We start from the raw sequence: 15,198 nt of genomic DNA, 5'->3' as shown, positions 1-15,198 counted from the left end.
CAGCCCAGTTTTCTATTCTCAACAAATGTGGAAACTGAGGTACAGATCTACTTCTGTCCATTAAAAAAAAAAAAAAAAAACAGGTGTCACAATTTTTAACATTTCTAGGATGAGAATTCTGATGCTCCTGATTAGTACTCTGTGTTCCCTTCATGGGACCCTCCCATTAGTGCCTTTTATATTTAATTTATGAGACTTTTGCACATTTAGGATGGTGTTTGCTTTGAAATCAATGCTTTTGTGGAAACTAATTTTAACTTTTACAGATACTGATTATAGCCTTGGGGAAAGGTAAAAGGGGGAGGAATACTTAACTATCTGGGTACCAAGACAAAAACAATATAATTAAAAAGATTTTTTAAAGCATTCAGATTTATGTGGTAGGAGGGGGAAAACCATTCACTAGTTATTCTCTGATTTGATGGGAATGGGGTGGGGTGGGGTGGGGTGGCAGGGGGAGGGGGTCTATAAAATACTTTTTAGAAAGAAACGAAAGGTGATTTAAAATGGAGACTTGTGCTTCTTTAGTTGGGAAAAGCCTAGAATCTTCCAGTTTAGGAGTTTCCAGGAATATTTGTGCATATAATGAAAGTCATTTTTCTTTAATTACTTATTGTTGATGTTGCATGTTGCCTGATGCTAAGAAGGTCTCAAGTGCCATGTTTGATATTAAACTGTGTTGGTTTTTTGTTTGTTTTTTGCTCTTTGTTTGTTTGTTTGTTCTTTTGCTTTTTACCCCCTGCTGCTGACAGATAATTGATGGCCTTCCATTTCCCTCTGCAACATGGTAGTTGTATCCAGAAGCAAAGTATCTTTAGAAAGATTGCTTTTGCAGGGAAAGGGAGTGGATAAGTGAATACAATGTAACATTGGTGTTAGGGGCGGACTGGAAGCATGCCAGAGAGCCCCTGCTTTGGTGTTGGGAGGAGGTGCTGCAGCGGGACGTGATGTGACGTTGGGGGTCTGCAGTGTCTAGGCATTGCCTGACAGTCCTGGGTATTTTAACCATAACACATCTAACAAACAGGAAATTAGGTGGCTGCTGCATTTCTGTGGACCTTTGACCACATTTCAATATTAAGTTCACATTTTTTGACTTACATTTTTCACCCCTCCAATGACAATTACGTCATCCCCTTATAACTTCATGATTTTTAAAAACCCAAAGAGAAAACAAAACAACAGCAAAACTCACAAAATAATTAAAATAAAAAAAAAATTTAAAAGCTATCTTAAAAACAGCAGAACCCTTAATTCTTGCTTGTTACTCTATGGTGAGATACTTCAGGTAGACCCTAAGTTGGACGTGTCTTTGTTTTTCACGGCGTCGTCACGTTCAGGACATTGGCAATTGTGTCACTTGTGTCTGTTCTGTGCTGCTTTGCTGCTTTTCCAGGCCATCATCCACGCTAAGTGTGGCAAGCCTCTGTCTTAACCCCTCACTTTCCTTCTCAGGTGCTGGAGAGTCTGGCAAGAGCACGATTGTGAAGCAGATGAGGATCCTGCATGTTAATGGTTTTAATGGAGAGTAAGTGTCAAATCCAAGCAGGGTGCACAGAAGGAGTGGCCCGTGCCTGGCCTGTAGGAGAGTGTGTACTAACGTCCAGGAAGCACAGCTGCTAATTGCCATGCCACTAATTATTTTTTTCTAATTTGCATAGTAGACAGCCCAGGAAAGAGCTGATGGGTGCACTCCCACCCCCTTCTCAACCTTTGGTGCAACAAATAGGAATAACAGTAAAAGCACCCGTGTCCACCCCAAGCGGCCCCTCGCGCTGGAAAATGGTGCCTGGTTGCAGAGGACAGTGAACAGCACTTGGCCCGGTGACAGCGTCTCTGAGGCCAGGTCCTCTGCTGCAGCCTCGGTCTGCTGCAGTGCGGCTCCAACATGGCCGACGGGGCCTTGGCCACCCCTTGTCCAGCCAGAGCTGGCCGGCACAGGAGGTCCCCACCCACCACCCTGCGGGTTTTACTGGAGTAAACTGGTGTGGGCTTTTGTACCCTCAGGAAAACCTCGTTTCAGCTACGTGTTCACTTAAAAGTTAGAATCCACAGCCACGAGGCTGGCAAGCTTCAAGCTTGTGCATCCCTAGCCCCTGCAGAATTAATGTGATAGATAAATAATTGTTTCTCTAATTAACAAAAGCAATACTCTTACCTAAACATGGAAAAAAGAGTACAAAGAATGGAAAGACAGGAAACGAGCTACTTCTGGCTAGTCCAGGGGGCATTTTGCCTTTGAAATGACCTTCCTGGTTTAAGACAATATGGCGATACAGTACTGCCGTGAGAATGGAGATTTTTCTTAAAGAGAAAGAGAGAGAGAGAAAGGAAGCAAATATGGGGTCTGCCTCCCATGAAGAATGCAAACTGAGGAAACACTCAATGCAGTAGGAAATTTGCCTTTTCTGCTTGGCCCCATTGTTCTCAGTGATGAGACGGGATAAACTTGCTCCCTTTGGCTGTTTTCACTGGTTAATCTCTAGGTGAGAAGCACTAGATTGTAATTACTGATTAGTTAACCTAGTTAGTTAACACTCCCACCCCCTTTCTTCACCCTGATTTAGTTGAAAATCTGGCCCTTGGTTGTTTTTAACTTTACCACCCAGGGAGGGGCACCTACTTCTGCCTCCTACCAAGCCTTAAGCACCAGGGATTCAGGATGCCACAGGCTGCTCTTCATGGAAGCTTCTAGAATTTGTTAGATTGGCTAATCAGGTTAGAAAAAGATGACATCACCCATGTGAAGGGTTTGGATTCAGATGCTCTTTAAATTATAACCCCAAATTCAAAGATGAGTTAATAGGCAGAAGGGAGGGGCCTCGCTCACTAATTTCAGAATTGACTCAGTTACTACTGTGCACCCATAATCTAATCTGTTAAGTGAATCATTGCCACCTACGAGAAATCGATTCTAGGATTCTTAATTCCTAATACTCCCTTCTCAAAAAGCCTAACCAAGGAGATTGGTGCCTGCCATTTAACAAAAAGAATACGAAAACAGCCCACCCCAGATGTGAGGGATGCTTCATTATGAGGCTAGTTAAGGAAAAATAATCTGGCCATGCACCTCAAAATATTTAATCAAAAATATCTTGATGAAAGCTGGACGTGGCTAGGATTTTAAAGAAGCAGCAGCCACTGTTGAGTTGTCAGATGGGAGCGATGTCATCCTTAAAGTTTTATTAGCTTACAAATTTCCCTAAAGTCTTATTTTTTTAAAAGCCAATTCTCCCTAAATATTGCTGCAGCTGAGGGTTCTAAAGCAGAGCTTCTCCTTTCTATTTTCTCTCTGAAAAGAGGAAGAGGCATCCTCAGTTTGTCTTCTTTGTGGATCTCCCAGATGATAAATTTAGCCCATGAAAGTGATATTCGGAGCATCCATGGGAGGCTGGATTCCCTATTTTGACCTGGTCCAGCTAAGCCTCGAAGGTTCTCTCACTGTGGTATTGACCAGAAATCTCTATACTCTGTTCTTGGTCTGCCTGCCATTACATTTTTAAAGAGTATAACATGATATAATTTGACCTTCAGAAATACAGAGGTCGAATATAGACTTTTCCTAACTCAGAGCTAACTTCCTGAATTTTAATGCCAGGAAAGATGAACCCTGGTTGAGCAAATCGATTACAAAGCTGAGTGTTAATGCCGCACACGTAGCCCCCACCATGACAGAAAGGTGATTCAGTTCACACCAGGAAATCAGGAATGTCCCATTTGTGCTGTGGTGGGCCAGGAAGGACACGAGAAGATCTGACGGCAAGGGCCAGGAGCCTTCTGAAATCCATAGTCTCAAGCGGTCTATGGCAAGTCACTGCCACGGCTCCTTGGTGCCTGTGCATTTAGTGAAAGCAGAAGAAAATAATTACCTGTCCCTCCTGTCTCCAACCTGATTCTCCTGAGGGCCCTACTAATTCAGCCAGGAAAGTGTGGAGCACTTCCCCCTGTGGCCCACAGTCTCTGTGGACATTCCCAGTTAGTTAGGCAAGCCACTTAAGGCTTCATCGGGAGGAGTGCCCAAGACTGTCAGGTTGCTCTCACCTGGTTATTTAGGGATGCAAGAGGCTTTGTGGGTTTGTGTGCGATTGCAGTGCCTTGCAGATAGGTGAGCTTTCGATCTCTCTTTGAAAGGGGCGGCGAAGAGGACCCGCAGGCTGCAAGGAGCAACAGCGATGGGTAGGCACATTCAAAAACAGAAAACTCTTCTAACAGACAAAACAAACATGAAGATCATAGTGGGGAAACTGAGGACCAGACTTGGGATCAGAATAGAGATCATCTCAGGGCCATCAGCCATTTTGGTGTGCATTTGCAAATGTCGTGTAATCCAGTAAAGTGCTCAACAGAAAATGTTTTGGCCCAAAGGATACAACTGGGAGAAAGTTGGCCATCTCAGCCTCTGAAGAAAATTTAAGATTTTGAGAATAGATATTTTCCTTATGGTCTTTATTTCCCCTCCACTTAAATCATTAAATTCTGTCCACACAGTGGTCAGTCTAACATTAAAATTTCAATACTCTTTGGGGAAAAAAATTAATATTTCCTCCATTAAAACTATTCGTTACCTCCTAGTATTTTATCTTGGGGAAAATATATGCCGAATGTCATGGCACTTTGTGGCAGGCCATTGACCTTCACGCCTCTGGCCTCAAAATTTATTTTAAAAAAATTTTAAATTTTAACGCAAGGCACTTTACGCTAGGCACTGAACAAGAGCATTTGTGACGGCACCCCACTCGCTACCATTGTTTATCATTTTGCTTTCTCGTCCCCACAAGCATCTCATGCCTGCAGACACGCGCACACGCATGCCAGGCATCCATCCAGCTCCATTCGCTCACTCAGCATGCAGGACGGAGCAGCTCTTTCTCATATCAATTCATAGAGAGGCTTGTAGTCTAGGACATGGAAAAGAAATGGCTTCTGAGACCGGGCACGGGAGGGTCAAAGGATATGGGGATCTGGGACAAAGTGACTGACACATGTTTGTTCATCTGTTTCTTTTAGAATGTATTACCCCTACTAGATGATGGCTTCAGTCCTCCATCTTCTTCGCTATGCCCTCTCCCAACTATCCCAACTTGCATGCTTCAATTGCCCGGTCTTAGGAAACTAATAAGAATACTATTCTGTTGTCTGGGGGGAGGGGTCGGGGTCCCTACCTATTTCCTGACCTTTAGACGTAAGTGACAAAGTAAAGAGGAAATGACATCCTTAATTGGCTACAGTATAGTAGAAGAGCAATCAGAAAAGGCATCGATAGATTGATTATCGGCTGTACCAAAAGTTGGCATCTGAGAAATGTGGCAAGCCCCCACTGAGAGAGCCTACTACGTATCGTGTTGTGCTAAACCTCTCAACCTTACTAATACTTACCTGCACGTCTTTCCTCCTATGACTCTACTCTACAAGTAAAAATCAGTATTAACAATCCTGATAAATAAAATTCTCTGCATGTCTCAGCAATCCCTGTATCTTGCGTCTGTCTTCTGTCTACTCTCTTGTCTGTCTTTCCCCACAAGCATAAAGATAGGGTAGAGAAATAGAGGATGGGTACCACATGCTTTCCCCTACCACTTAACAGAAGGGAGAGGAGGCAGGACCTACTAAAAATGCTAACCCCACTAATCTGCCTTATACTTTTCTGGGGAGTGGGATGAGGGGGACAGCATCCTAGGGGGTGGGGCAAGGGGGTGGGTGGGGGAGCAGCATTCTATAGAGACCTCCAGCCCCAACTTTCTACTCAGATAGAACCCTGGAACTGGCACATGTAGTTTAGAGACATCTAAGGGATTTTCTCTAAATTTCACAATCAACGTTAAATTCATTAAGTGGCATTACAAAGGAGGGTAAACCTTCCAGCCCCTGATATGACGGCTCCATCTACATAGTAATCTCTTCAATGGAGAGGTTTTGTTTTAGTACTACACGCCTGAATTAGATTGTAGATTTTCTATTTTAGCTGTTTTATACTGGGTACACTCCCACACCTATTCACATACGTAGATGAATACTGAACACGTTCTCAGAATATCTGTATTTTAAGACTGGAAGCTTTCCAATTATCATACTACTACTTAGAACAAAATATCAAACTGAATGAGGAATCTTCCCTGGGGAAATGCTTCCTTCTACCTGTAGGTTGATTGGAGTAGTTAATACTCAGATAACCTCATTTTTCTGTTGTGGAGTCTTAAAACCCAAGAATTGGGGCTCTCAGTACCAATGGCTGGGAACCTTTTTAAAAAAAAAAAAAAATCTTGGAGTAGATTTGTCCTAAGGCAGTATAGGGGAGGCTCACTGTGAGCTCTAAGTCAGAGTACTAGGGCCATCCGGACACATGCTTTTAGATGCTCACATAGCCAGTCTCCAAGTCTAACACTAGGGCGGGAACTGCGTCACCTCCTTAAGAGAACCAGTCCCCCTGAGGGGTGGGAACCCCATGCCTTTAAAGATTCTGAGGGCCCCTAGGCAGCTTTCAGGGTGTGTCTAACTCCCGCATCTCACCCCCTCCCACCAAGCCTACATGCCACCCACCCCTCAGCCCTAGGACAGCCCCTCCAGTCTGCAGTAGCCAAAGGGCCTTTCCTCTTGCCTCTTTTTCCTGTTCCCCCAAGTGGTGGATTCACTTTAACTACAGATGTAAAGAGAGAGGCAGCTTGCCCTCCTCCTGGGGGGGAAGGGGTGGTCTGATTCTCCCCCTGTCATGACATGGGACCTTAGCACTCAGCCCCTCCCTCCTGCTGATGAGTATCCCCAAGCCCTAAACCTTGCAAACCCTTACCTACCAGGGAAGATTAGTGTCTAGGAGCCACCTAAAAGATGGACCCCAATAAAAGTATGTAGTGAGACCATTCAGAGCACAGAGCCCACTCCCCAAATACACAAACCTGCGTGGAAGAAGAGCCCTATTTAAATATCAGCTGATACAACTCTTTGTGAAAGAATGGGTTCTTTGGGTGTGGGCCTATTGGTGGGTCTGCACATGACCCCCAGATCCCCACCCCTTTGGGGGCATGTACAAAACCTCCAGGTCCCCACCCTGTTGATGGGTATGCACAGAACTCCAGATCCCCACCCCATTTGCAGGCATGTGCGAGACCCCCTAAATCCCTGCCCTGTTGGTGGGCATGAACATGACCCCAGATCCCTGCCCCATTGGCAGGCATGTACAAGACTCCTAGATCCCCGCCTTGTTGGCAGGCATGTGCAAGACCCCTAGATCCCTGCCCTGTTGGTAGGCATATACAAGACCCCCAGATTCCCACCCAGATGGTGGGCATGCACATGACCCCAGATCCCTGTCCCATTGGCAGGCATGTACAAGACTCCTAGATCCCTGCCTTGTTGGTAGGCATAAATAAGACCCCCAGAATCCCAACCCATTGGTGGGCATGTACAAGACCCCTAGATCCCCACCTTGTTGGTAGGCATATATAAGACCCCCAGATTCCTACCCCATTGATGGGCATGCTTACAACCCCTAGATCCCCCCCCCACTGGCAGGGATGCACATGACCCCAGATTTCCCACCTGCTGGCAGACATGTACAAGATCCCCTGTTCCCCACCCCACTGGCGGATGTGTACAAGACCCCTAGATCCCTGCCCTGTTAGTAGGCATAACATACATGACCCCTTAGATCTCCGCCCTGTTGGTAGGCATAACATGATCCCCAGATTTTCCACCTATTGGTGGGCATGTACAAGACCCCTATATCTCCACCCTGTTGGTAGGCATAACATATACAAGACCTCCATATCCCCAGCCCATTGGCAGGTGTGCACAAGACCCCTAGACCCTGGCCCTGTTGGTAGGCATAACATATACAAGACGCCCAGAGCCCCTCCCTGTTGGTAGGCATATACAAGACCCCTAGACCCCCACCCCATTGGTGGGCATATACGAGACCCCCAGAACCCCACCCCGTTGGTAGAAATATATATGACCCCTTAGAGCCCCGCCCTGTTGGTGGGCATAACATATACAAGACTCCCAGATCCCTACCCTGGTGGTGGGCATATACAAGGCTCCCAGAACCCCACCCCGTTAGTAGAAGTATACATGACCCCTTAGAGCCCCGCCCTGTTGGTAGACATACATGACCCCTAGATCCCTACCCTGTTGGTGGGCATAACATATACAAGACTCCCAGATTCCCACCCTATTGGTGGGCATATACGAGGCTCCCAGAACCCCACCCCGTTAGTAGATATATACATGACCCCTTAGAGCCCCGCCCTGTTGGTGGGCATATATAAGACCCCTATATCCTTGCCCTGTTGGTAGACATACATGACCCCTAGAACCCTACCCTGTTGGTGGGCATATACGAGGCTCCCAGAACCCCACCCTGTTGGTGGGCATATATAAGACCCCTATATCCTCGCCCTGTTGGTGGGCATAACATATACAAGACTCCCAGATTCCCACCCTATTGGTGGGCATATATGAGGCCCCCAGAACCCCACCCTGTTAGTAGACATATACATGACCCCTTAGAGCCCCACCCTGTTGGTGGGCATATACATGACCCCTAGATCCCTGCCCTATTGGTGGGCATATACAAGACCCCCCCCAGATCCCCTGCCCATTGGCAGGCATGCACACAACCCCAGATCCCCACCCCGTTGTCTCCACCCGAGGCCCACTTGCCACTACCTTTCCCCCTCCCCCAGCTATAGTTGCTGCTGGTCCCCATCTTGTATCCCTGAGAATTAATCTTCTACCTTATTTCATGGGAAGGGGGGGATGGTTTAACTATATCCATCTTGTGCCTTTTATCACAGAGGTCATCAAAAGCAGCCCTATCTCAGTTTCCCCATCAGAAAGATAGAGCCTGTTCCTCTCCATGTCCTGTTCTGTGCCATCAGGTCTCACACTTTACAAGTCATGCTGATCTTCTAATTCCCCACTACACATGCAGAAGACAAGAGTCAAGCTAGACAGGATGAGATCTGCTCCAACCAAGGGGGACTTTGCTGGTCACCTAAAGACAAGCTCACGATTGCCTCTGGCTGTGCCTGGCATAAAGGCTATCTCCTAAAAGACACACGGCATTCTGAATCACTGTAACCTCTGGAAATTAGCATTCCATCTGGGGGACAGCACCCACCCCTATAGCTAGAGGTTGTGACCTTTACCTGTGGGGTCAATGACTCTGACTGCATACAGATCACCCCAGAAAGACCACATAGGCTATCCCGTGGACTGGTTAAAATAAGAAGCCATGGACCATTTGGCCAGCTCCTTCCCCACTATACATGAACTCCATACCTACCAATAATGTGGGGACCAGAAAGGTCTCCTAATCACAACTGGGGGCCAATGTACATTAACACCATTAAAGAAAAGTGCCTGAGGCCCAGTGCCCCAAGTATCATCTCCCTATAGAACATCGTCTCCCTCTGACAAGTTCACAGCTATTTAGATAAATAATAAATCCACCAGTAAATATATGGGAATGGGCAGCCCTAACATCTATAATAAACACTTGTCACCCCTGGGTTTCACAACATTCTGAATCCCAAGTTCAATGTGCCCTAACCCTACCTACACACCACCCCCAAGATGTACAAGTCAAGAAGGAGCGAACCAGGTGCAATTTCTGGTACAGTTGATCGAGATCTCGATGCCACATCACTAATCTGGCCCTATTGGGTGTGTCCTCAGGACATATTTGGGGAATTAATTTATTTTTATTTGGGTGCCTCTAATCTCTACAGATCTGAACCCACAACTCCTTGGAGAACAGAATACTATGCTTTTTAGTTGACATGTCTCGATGAAGGTGACATCCTGATGGTCAGGATGCAATATGATTTTCTTTTTTCTTTTCAATTCCACTGTAGTGAGAAGGCCACCAAAGTGCAGGACATCAAAAACAACCTGAAGGAGGCCATTGAAGTATGTGCTCTGCCTTGCTCATATCTTTTAGCTCCCCCTCTTCCCATAGTGCTGCCCCCCTCACCATTTTTGCTAAATCATTTTCAGACCATTGTGGCCGCCATGAGCAACCTGGTACCCCCTGTGGAGCTGGCCAACCCTGAGAATCAGTTCCGCGTCGACTACATTCTGAGCGTGATGAACGTGCCCAACTTTGACTTCCCACCTGTAAGCTCCACCTCAACCCTGGCTTCCCTTCCCCCGCTCACCTGAGCAGGAGCAAGGCCCAGTGGGAACACAAGGGACAAGCTTGCATGTAGGCAAGACTGACCAGACACATACTTGCCATGTGAATGCATACATTCATTCAAAGCCTATGCTTAATACTAAAATAAAGATGTTTGTTTGCCCCCACCCCAACAGAAGTGACAGAAGCATCTACCCACGACTATGGGTGCTCCCCAAACATGAAATCCTGCTAGTTACACTGATTTCTAGTGTGTAACAGGACTGCAGGCCCTTTCCACACAATGGTTCATGTGGGGCTCACACTTGAACTCACATAGTGAACTATGGCCTCAGGGACAGGGTGTGTGCACATCTTTTAACCAACATTCTTTCCTGGGTTCTCTTTCAGGAATTCTATGAGCATGCCAAGGCTCTGTGGGAGGACGAGGGAGTGCGTGCCTGCTACGAACGCTCCAATGAGTACCAGCTGATTGACTGTGCCCAGTAGTAAGTAGCCAGTGGCACACGCGTGTGCACACACATGACAGACGGAAATATGCGTAGAAGCTGCTAACCCACAGGCACTCAGAAAGTTCTAGTCTGATTCATTTGTTTTATAAAGCTTTTAATTGTGCTTTATAGCACACTGATTGTTTTACATAAACAATTAATACCTGCTAGAGCAAGGCAGTAATTACTGTAGTAAAGTGGTAACTCATGGAAATGACCTAAGCATTTAGGGGCATACAAAATACAGCAAGCACGTAGTGGTCCCATCATAAAAACACAAGATATTTTTATTTGCCTTATAAGGCACAAAGCACCCCTACTTGGGGCTGTTGAGGGGGGAATACAGTGACCCTTTCCTAGGCCAGCTCTTCCACAGGGACTTCCTTTGTTACTTTCAGTGTTACTACAGATATAGGCGGTCATGATTTAAGACACAAAGTTACATGTTCTTTCAAGGAACTGAAAAGCAATCCCCACGGGCCCCAACCCCCCTCCTTCAACAAAGTTCCTGATTTTTCTCAAAAGTTTGTACTAAAAGCTGGAAGCACTAATTATAGAAACACAAAACAAATGGAAATCCTGGAATTGTTTGTGATTTGTATTCTGGATCCAATTCAGTAGTTAAGTACAGATACAAGATGAGGAGTCTCAGCCACCCCATGATGGAATTGTGGGGGCCAGCTTCTTTAACACTGACTTAGCCAGCTTCTTTGGGGCCACACCACTTTGTTGTTGTTGGAAGCACTACAGTACACTCCTGAAAACTCTGCCTTGTGCACCAACTCTGAAAAGTTTTAAGGAAACTTCAAGAAAAAGTTGTGTAAACTGCCTCCCAAGCCCGGAGCACACAGCGGCCCGCCCGGGTCTTGTTTAACTGCCTTTATGTTGGAGGGGCAGGCTCTGGGCCTGGGCCCTTTCTTAAGCTGCCAGGTTTGTGTTTGTTGAAGTGCAGTTTGACTGGCCCCACTCCAGATGTCTTCTCACAAGATTTGGTGCTAAGGATCTATTTATAGAATTGTGGTTCTGTTGCCATGGCAACATGCTGGAGGCCAGGGTGGCTGGGGAGCTATTTCTGGGCCTGTGCTGTAATGTAAGATTGATTGGGCCAGTTAGTGTATCCTCTAAGCCAGACTAACTCAGAACTGGTAAAAAAGGAAGGGGAAAAAGGGGGAAAACAAACAGACCAAAAAAAAAAAAAAAAAAAAAAAAAAAAAAAAAAAAAAAAAAAAACAAAAAAAACCAAAACAACAACAAAAAACTTAGGGGAGTTTTTTAAATAGATAAACCTGCTCCTTTGAGATTTCTCTCTTTTGATTACTTTAAACCATTTCCAACCTCCTGCGCGCCCCAGAAACCCCCTCCAAGCCAGTATTTACATTGCTTTTGCACATTACATTATCCCAGTCTTGCACAAGGCAAAAGTTAATTTCCCTAATTGTGTTTAGAGCTGAGCTTCACCCACAAGATTGGGATTTTTGTTTGTTTGTTTTATTTAAACTAGAAGTTTGCCATCTGAAATGTTCTATTTCACAGACCCAATAGATAAGAAGGAGTTTTGTGTTTTCTTTCTTTTTGAGATGGTGAGGGCAAGAAGGACCCCTCGTGTCCCAGCTTTTAACCAATGAGATTAATCCACAATAGGTGGGGGCGGGTAGGTTCTGAGTAACCAAAGCTAAGGGCTGGGCCGCCACCTGCTTGGAAACCTGTCTGTTGTTTCCGTGCCTGCTGTTTGCACACGCATGCTGACCACCATTCCCCCCTTTCTTCCAAGCTTCCTGGACAAGATTGATGTGATCAAGCAGGCCGACTATGTGCCAAGCGACCAGGTATGTGTGTCTCTGGCCTCAAGGCTATGGCTCCATGTTGCCGATTCCCCATCTTGGGCCATTAGGGTGCGGATCACTGACCCCGCTCTTTGTTTTAGGACCTGCTTCGCTGCCGCGTCCTGACCTCTGGAATCTTTGAGACCAAGTTCCAGGTGGACAAAGTCAACTTCCAGTAAGTGGATGGTTGTCAAGTTCTAACTCTGTCCTGTAGAGTGGTGGGCCCAGGATAACCCAGCGTCCTTCCTCTTCCAGCATGTTCGACGTGGGTGGCCAGCGTGATGAACGCCGCAAGTGGATCCAGTGCTTCAATGACGTGACTGCCATCATCTTCGTGGTGGCCAGCAGCAGCTACAACATGGTCATTCGGGAGGACAACCAGACCAACCGCCTGCAGGAGGCTCTGAACCTCTTCAAGAGCATCTGGAACAACAGGTGTGTGGGGTCTCCCAGCCCGCCCTGCAGGGCTCCTGCCCCCTGGCCCCGGCGCTGACTCCAGCCCTCTCTCCTCAGATGGCTGCGCACCATCTCTGTGATTCTTTTCCTCAACAAGCAAGACCTGCTTGCTGAGAAAGTCCTTGCTGGAAAATCGAAGATTGAGGACTACTTTCCAGAGTTCGCTCGCTACACCACTCCTGAGGATGGTACGTGTTCCCTTCTGGTTTGGTTCTTAGTCAGGTGGTGTAGCTATGAGTCCCTACCCCCTCCCACTGGGGGGCAGGTGGCGACGAGGACATTTATTTATTTCATTTTCTTATGCCGAGATCAAGAGTGTAGGAAACAGGCAACAACGGTGTCAGGCTAATTCTTCTAAACTGATTAGAATAACTAATAATATTTGCTTTTGTTGTGTGTTTGCAGCGACTCCCGAACCCGGAGAGGACCCACGCGTGACCCGGGCCAAGTACTTCATTCGCGATGAGTTTCTGGTAAGCAGGGCTTGTCTGTAGTCCCTCACTTCTCCAGTGAGTGCTGGGTTTGGAGATCAAACCATCCCAGACTTCCACTGTATTTTACCAGCAATGACTGATCCTCGGTGGTGAGGTGTGAGGGCTTCCTAGAGAGGGCTGCTGACTGAGTCTGTCTTCCGCCCACAGAGAATCAGCACTGCTAGTGGAGATGGGCGCCACTATTGCTACCCTCACTTTACCTGCGCCGTGGACACTGAGAACATCCGCCGTGTCTTCAACGACTGTCGTGACATCATCCAGCGCATGCATCTCCGCCAATACGAGCTGCTCTAAGAAGGGAACACACAAATTTAATTCAGCCTTAAGCACCAATTAATTAAGAGTGAAACGTAATTGAAGAGCAGTTGATCACCCACCATAGGGCATGATTAACAACGCACCCTTTCCTTTTCATCCCCAGTGATTCTGAAAACCCCTCTTTTCCTTCAGCTTGCTTAGATGTTCCAAATTTAGTAAGCTTAAGGCGGCCTACAGAAGAAAAAGAAAAATAAATAGGCCACAAAAGTTCCCTCTCACTTTCAGTAAGTAAAATAAAAGCAGCAACAAACAGAAAAGTGAAACATTGTGTTGTGCAGCATTAAAAAATCAAAATAAAAATTAAAAATAAAGCATGATGTCATTTGACTGATTTGCGCCGAGTGGGTCCCGATGTCCACTGGTGGGGCTTGGTCTGTGCACCAACTGGGCCTCCATGGTGAAAGATGGGTCCGAGGGCTCTAAGTGGAGTGACAGGTGGCCACTGTATATTGGAGGGTGGGCAGGGGACCTAATCTTTGGTCCATCCCTCATCCTTCACCCAGACAGACTGCTAGCTACCCTTTGAGCATTGCTTCCCCCTCTGAGGCTAACAGCCTACTCTTGGGAATAGGGGAGTGGGAGGGGCGAGTCTATGGGCAGGGTTTTCTGTAGGTGGGGGTGGGTTGGGTGAGGGGCCTATGGCAGGGTTTCCTGTGGGTGGAGATGGGAGTTGAGTAACGGTTGAAAGCATTCATTCCACACCAAGATGATTAATTACACATCTAAATTAAAAATTAAGTTCTTGCCATAAAGGAGGTTGGAGGGGATGACTATAAGAAAAATCACATAAAAATATCCTGGGTATAGGATTGGGTAAAATAAACAGGAATGACTAATAAGTAAAGAGTTATGAAGATTCAACAAGCAAAACTATGGGAAAAGTACAATTAATTGCTAAAGAAGATACAATTACAAATACAGCATAAGGTGTCATCACTCAATAAAAGAAGCTTTCATTATGATTGGGGGTGAGATGGGGAGATGTGGGGGGCAATATCAAGCCTAATTAGACTATGACTTGGGACTGAGATCCACTTTGTTCTTCGGCTCATTCCCCAAGTTTGTGCTTTCCACAAGGGAAGAACCCAATGTTGACCCCAGTATTAACACATCATATCTCTGAAATGAACCAAATGAGACATGGGTCAAGTTAATTTTGTAACCAAGACTCCCAAGTACACTAACTTGTCTTTTACCCAAATTAATTAAGCCCAGTCAGATTAATTTTTAGCATAGTTTACCTCAAGTGTGAGTTCCAAGGAGGGCCACAGAAACAGCTCTTACCATTCCTATCTCTGTAGCCAGTTTGCATTGCCGTGACCTGGCAATTAGATTATGCAGACTTGGGTGCAAAATAAACCCAGAACTGTCCAAATAACCCTATAATCCAAGTAAAGATAGAGGCTTGCTATGCTAATGCCAGGAAGTCCACAAATTCCCATAATCCCAATAAATGTACAATAGAAATTAAGATGGGGTTTGCT

General features: G+C 46.1%; 1 protein-coding gene across 5 annotated transcripts in view; it reads left to right on the top strand.

The window, feature by feature from the left end:
* Gnas (GNAS complex locus) overlaps positions 1–14,025 on the top strand; it is a 49,865-nt gene extending 35,840 nt beyond the window's left edge. For 2 of the 5 annotated variants that reach the window (XM_038329410.1, XM_038329412.1), the window contains exons 2-12: positions 1,456–1,528; positions 4,132–4,176; positions 9,852–9,906; positions 9,994–10,113; positions 10,523–10,620; positions 12,395–12,449; positions 12,548–12,621; positions 12,702–12,881; positions 12,960–13,090; positions 13,308–13,375; positions 13,544–14,025. In XM_038329410.1, coding sequence (XP_038185338.1) covers positions 1,456–1,528; positions 4,132–4,176; positions 9,852–9,906; positions 9,994–10,113; positions 10,523–10,620; positions 12,395–12,449; positions 12,548–12,621; positions 12,702–12,881; positions 12,960–13,090; positions 13,308–13,375; positions 13,544–13,690 — 1,046 coding nt within the window. In that variant the 3' untranslated portion in view covers positions 13,691–14,025. Of the gene's footprint in view, positions 1–1,455; positions 1,529–4,131; positions 4,177–9,848; positions 9,907–9,993; positions 10,114–10,522; positions 10,621–12,394; positions 12,450–12,547; positions 12,622–12,701; positions 12,882–12,959; positions 13,091–13,307; positions 13,376–13,543 lie in introns of all 5 variants that reach the window. The other 3 variants (XM_038329411.1, XM_038329414.1, XM_038329413.1) reach the window with 2 other exon arrangements.
* The last annotated feature ends 1,173 nt before the right edge of the window (positions 14,026–15,198 follow it).

The sequence above is a fragment of the Arvicola amphibius genome, chromosome 5, assembly GCF_903992535.2.
Source record: "Arvicola amphibius chromosome 5, mArvAmp1.2, whole genome shotgun sequence".
In the NCBI taxonomy this organism is placed as follows: domain Eukaryota; kingdom Metazoa; phylum Chordata; class Mammalia; order Rodentia; family Cricetidae; genus Arvicola; species Arvicola amphibius.
Note: the sequence above shows the minus strand (reverse complement) of the source record. Positions and strands in the feature narration are given on the sequence as shown.